The 5,195-nt window shown below is 34.2% G+C and overlaps 1 protein-coding gene across 1 annotated transcript; it reads right to left on the reverse strand.

The window, feature by feature from the left end:
- Positions 1-2,035: 2,035 nt before the first annotated feature.
- LOC132045177 (uncharacterized) lies at positions 2,036-3,011 on the reverse strand. Its single transcript, XM_059435723.1, has 2 exons — positions 2,765-3,011; positions 2,036-2,340 (listed from the first exon to the last, which is right to left on the reverse strand). The coding sequence occupies exons 1-2, from the start codon at positions 3,009-3,011 to the stop codon at positions 2,036-2,038; spliced, it is 552 nt and encodes a 183-aa protein (XP_059291706.1).
- Positions 3,012-5,195: the final 2,184 nt, after the last annotated feature.

Below are 5,195 nucleotides of genomic sequence, written 5' to 3' on the forward strand. Positions count from 1 at the left end.
CTTCCAAAAACATGGATATGATATAGTTGGCTAAGAAGCCCTTGATTTTCGTGACATAACTTGTAAACATGGTTTCATTAAAGCATGACTTATATTTAGCATGTATGTATCTTGTATCATGGCATGAGAGTAATTATATAATATAATTGCATGAAAACTTGTAAGACATGTAGTTAGGGGTGCTCACAGTTCGGTTTGGATCGGTTTTTATTTAAAAAATAACCAAACCAATTAAGTCGGTTGTGCAAATAGTCAAACCAAACCAAACCAAACTATATCGGTTTTTACCATTCGGTTTTGTATTTTTATTGGGTTTTTCGATTTTTAAAAATACATTGCAGTCACTATCTGAAACCAAACTCATCTGAAATAGAAAACTGGATATTGCCACAAAAGCTTGCCACACCTTTACTAGTTATTACCTTTCTAAAAATAAAAACTTGCCTCATCTTAACTATGAAAACATGGAAACATGCCGAAGTACCTAACAGTAGTACAAGTGACTCACTGGTCTATAGATATAATACTCCTTGGCAGAGCTTGCTATAAACATGGAAATATGCCAAAGTAATTTTTACAAAAGCATGGTCCAAGAGTATAAAAACATAATATAAATTGTAATTTTTTCATTAAAAAAATTAAAAATACACACACTTATATATACAAATATAATTTTTAAAATATGTATATATAAAGTCGGTTTGGTTCGGTTTTTTTCGGTTATTTTATACTTGAAACCAAAACCAAACCAAATATAGTCGGTTTTTAAATTTAAAAACCGAACCAAATCAAACCAAATAAATGTCGGTTTTTTTTTCCGGTTTGGTTTGGTTATCGGTTTGGTTCGGTTTTTCGGTTTCTCGTGTTCAGCCCTACATGTAGTATATTTCTTGAAAATATCATAATAGTATCATAAGGAATTATCAAGAACTTCAATGAAGAATTACTAACAATTTCATACATAATATAATCATGGGACATAGGCCTAGGGTTATCATGATCATGGTCAAAACCCTAGTTTTCGTATAACTTCATAATTTATGGAAGAAGGGCGTAGGGAAGAACAATGATGCTCCCACACGTAGATAGAAACTCTACATACCTGGTAATGCTCCAAACTTGTAATGAAAATATGAACTTTGAATAAGAATCCCAAAGCCTAGTCTTGAATCCTTTAATTAGGTTTTCTTGAAAACCCTATGTTAAGAACATGAAATTCCTACTTAGAATTCATGGGAAATTGATGGAATTCACTTAGGATGGTCTTAAGGAGCTTACCTTGATGCTTGGAGAAGTTGAGAGGAGAGAACTTTCGTGTTAGGGCTTGAGAGGAATGAGACTTATGAAATAAACTGAATTCCTGTCTTTTTATTGTCTCAGTCGCGGCATTGTTACGGTTCGTAACTTCGTGTTATGGTCTATAACACTGGACGGTAATGCGTGTTATGGTCCGTAACCTTTGGACCATAACGCGTGTCAAAATTCCAGAGAGGGTCTAAGTTTTGAGGTTGGGTTACGGACACGAGATACGGACCCTAGCTATCTCGTGTTACGGTCGATAACGATGAACCGTCCTTTAGTCCAAGTTACGAGATAGTGATTTTTCAAAGCCATACCTGTTACGATATGAACGACGGTCTGTAAAACATGTTACGGTTCGTCCCTTGAAGCGTAACACTGAGTTTTCCGAACTGAAACATATTTTGGATTCCAACACTCTCCTTCTTGGATTTCTAACCTCCTGAGTCATGAATATGGTTTAGTACGGATTTACGAGGTGTTACAGTTGATAACTGAGATCTCGAAGCTTTAATCCACCAAACTCATCTGGATAATGCTTGGCCAATGTCATTATTCTTTCCTTATCAAAATTAGCAAATGAATTAGCCGGATTCAAGCTAGCCATACCCAGAAGCAAGTCGTCACTCACAACATCAAAACGATTGTTAAGCTCTTAAGATTGCAAATCAATTATCGCATAGAAAAGCTCAACCTGTAAGTGATGTGAATAAGTAATGCTAGAAAGTCTATGCTTTTATTTTCCAGGAATATAGAATTCTTCCATCTTGGGCACCAAAATATCATGTTTAGCACAAAATGAAGAGACTTCATCCATGAATTCTTTCCATCCTTCCTCTCTCAATTTTTGAAGCCTTTCCCTTGTAAGGCCAAGAAATACCATGGCATTAACAATATCTTGCTCTTTCCTTTGTAAAGCTTTGCTCAGCTCGTTCGATATTACCAACACTCTTAACATCAAGTGAAGCAAGAAAGCAAATTCAAAACCATTAATTTCAATCAAATAAGCTTTTGCATGCAATCTATCACTAGGGTTGGAACCTTCACATTTAATCATCTCAAGAACATGAATAATAGACGAATAAAAAATAACAAAGTTATCCAATGTTCTAAAATGTGATCACCAACAAGTGTCACCTAGCCTTTGAAGCTCCCACTCTTGATTTAATCCTTTTCCACTTTGAATTTCACCACTTTCTAGCAATTGCTCCAACAATTCTTCTTAGTGTTTCCGAAGTTGATCTCTACGTTTAAAAGATGGTCCAACCCCATTCAACATGTTAGCAATTAAAGCAAAGAAATTTTCCACCTCCTTATGTTTTTTAGCAACCACTACAAGTGTCAATTGTAATTGATGGGCAAAACAATGAATGCAATATGCCGATGGAGTATCTTTCAAAATTAAAGCTTTAAGCTTGCATGTCGCTAGCTCCATCATATCATTGTCCATGTATTTTAGATAGACTTAAATTGTGAAACGAAAGCAAAGAATGGATAGCTTCCTTCAATGACTTTGCCAATGTATCACCAACACTAAAAAGACCAATAAATGGTTCATTCACTTGGTCTTTTTTGTCAACATACCGCAAAGCAAGGGCCATTTGTTCATGGTGCGAGATCTCCTTGGACTCATCAACTAATGTTCCATTATAATCTTCATCCAAGTCATCAATTATGGCTTTTATATCCTTTTGAATCTTTGGCGAAGTCATCATATCATTTTTTGGAGCATTTTTTAATATAACTCTATCCACTTCCGGAAGCCGATTGCCAAATCATTCCAAAAGCCCTAGAAAAAGACCTTTATTTTTTGGAGATTCACTTTCATCGTGACCTCGAAAAGACAATACATTATCCAAGAGGAACCTTACCACATCGATTGAGGAATTTAAACTAATTCAGTGCTCAATGCTTTTTCTCTGGGGTTGCTTTTTAAAAGCAACTTGAATTGATTGAGATTGATTTGATAAATCTAGCATCTTACTGAAACACCGATTGTGAATGCATTCACTTCACCAACATGTAAAGAAAGTCTTTGTGAACCTTTATTCCAAGCTTTAAAACCAATATTTGTGAAAAAGTCACCCATGCTTCCATGAACATAGTCACCTTTGAATAAGTAGCAACACAAACAAAATGCAGCATCTTTCTTCTCCTTTGTACTCCAACCATCTAGAATAAGAACCTTCAAACCAATTCACACTAAACTGGTGCATTTTCTTCCCAAACAAAGTCCTAGGGAAATGATAATCACGAACCGATCGGCAAGGCCCTTTGTGAATGTAATGTCTTCTCACTTGATCCCGTATTCTAGAACTATATTTATAGATGGATATTCTTTCTTCAGGATCATTTTTAAGTGATGCCAAATCGAATACATCTATAAGATAAGAGGAATTGCCTCCAATGCCAGAACTTGGTTGAGAAGAATCGCCTCTAACACTAGAACTTGGTTGAGAAGAATTCAACTTCGTCAAAAATTTATCCATCTTAATTCACAAGAACGACAACTTCCTATAAAACATTTAAATAAATATTTCATTAGTTTTAAGAGTCAATCAAGAATGCAAGTAAAATAATATTCCCAATAGTAGAATCACACCCCTCTCTCAACAGCAAAAAAAAAAAAAAAGCGAATCACACTCCCCCCATCAATAACAAAAAAGAAAACACATAATAGGGGAATCACACCCCTCCAATCAATAGAAAAAATCAAAACACATAATAGGGGAATCACACCCCTTGCATCTATAGAAAAAAAAAAAAAGAATATGTAATAGCGGAATCACACACCATACATCAATAGCAAAAAAAACAAAAAACACATAATGGAGGAATCACACCCCTTATTTTATTATAAGTTATAACTATATTGTATTTCATACAAAAAAAAAAAAATACAAAGAAACTTACCAATTCGCGAAAAGATAACCTTGAGATAAAGAGGTGTTTAGTTCAACGAAATTGAAAATAATCTGATCTTGCCTTGAGAGTTGTGGTATGCAAATACTAGAGAGAAAAAAATTAGGCTCATTATCATCAATATATTATTAAAAAAGAGGATAAATAACTAATAAACTTGTCCCAAATCCATTTGAAAAATAAAAACAAACCTGACTTTTCAAGACCTTAAGTTAATTGTATAAAATCCCAAATTTAAGAATATGATGAGATTTTAGGGCTTAGTATAAGATAATACAATTTTTAATTAAATTAAATCTATAAAGTTAGGTCTTAGTAATTAAATACTATTATATAGTTATATGATAAGTAATCTATACTAATCACTAAAAAAGAAGGGAAAGCTTTACCGTAAGAGAAGTATGATCGTTGGTTCGAATTCGATTGCTGGAGAAATTGATGAATATCGACAATAGATTCGACTATGGGTGATGTTCCTAACTTAGTGATTTGTGAGAAACTTGATAATGGAAGAATGGAAGAAGGGTTTGAGAATGGGGAGAGCCAAAGGAATTTCTTTTTCTTATGTTACGTTGTAAGTGGAAAGTGGGAAAAGATCTCTTGGAATTTGGTGCTTTTGGGGGATGGATTTAATGAAAAATTAAAATAGGAGGGGGAATAAACAATAAAAAGATTTTTAAAAAAATTGAAAATTCTGCGAAGAATTTTCTAAAAAAAAAAAAAAAAAGGATTATAGTAGCCAAGAATTGAACTCGGGTTGCGACCAGCGAGTATGAGCTCAGGGTACTCCTACCAACTGAACTACTTTGGCAATTATGTTTGAGAAGTCCTTTTAAAATTTATGATAGTTTTTCAATGTGTGTGTGTGTGTGTGTGTGGCTATATATATATATATATATACATAGGGTTTTTTCTGAAGTTACGGGGGCACGTGTCCCCCAACCCTTCAAGGTGGATCCACCCCTAAGTGTGAG

Source organism: Lycium ferocissimum, unplaced genomic scaffold (genome assembly GCF_029784015.1).
Source record: "Lycium ferocissimum isolate CSIRO_LF1 unplaced genomic scaffold, AGI_CSIRO_Lferr_CH_V1 ctg6095, whole genome shotgun sequence".
Taxonomy (NCBI): Eukaryota; Viridiplantae; Streptophyta; class Magnoliopsida; order Solanales; family Solanaceae; genus Lycium; species Lycium ferocissimum.

What these genes read in the sequence shown, in the direction of transcription:
- LOC132045177 (XM_059435723.1), bottom strand. Translation starts at nt 3,011, where the DNA reads ATGACTTCGCCAAAGATTCAAAAGGATATAAAAGCCATAATTGATGAC. An exon ending in GCTTTCGTTTCACAATTTAA is followed by an intron (nt 2,341 to 2,764) that starts GTCTATCTAAAA and finishes TTAAATGTGAAG; the next exon opens with GTTCCAACCCTAGTGATAGA.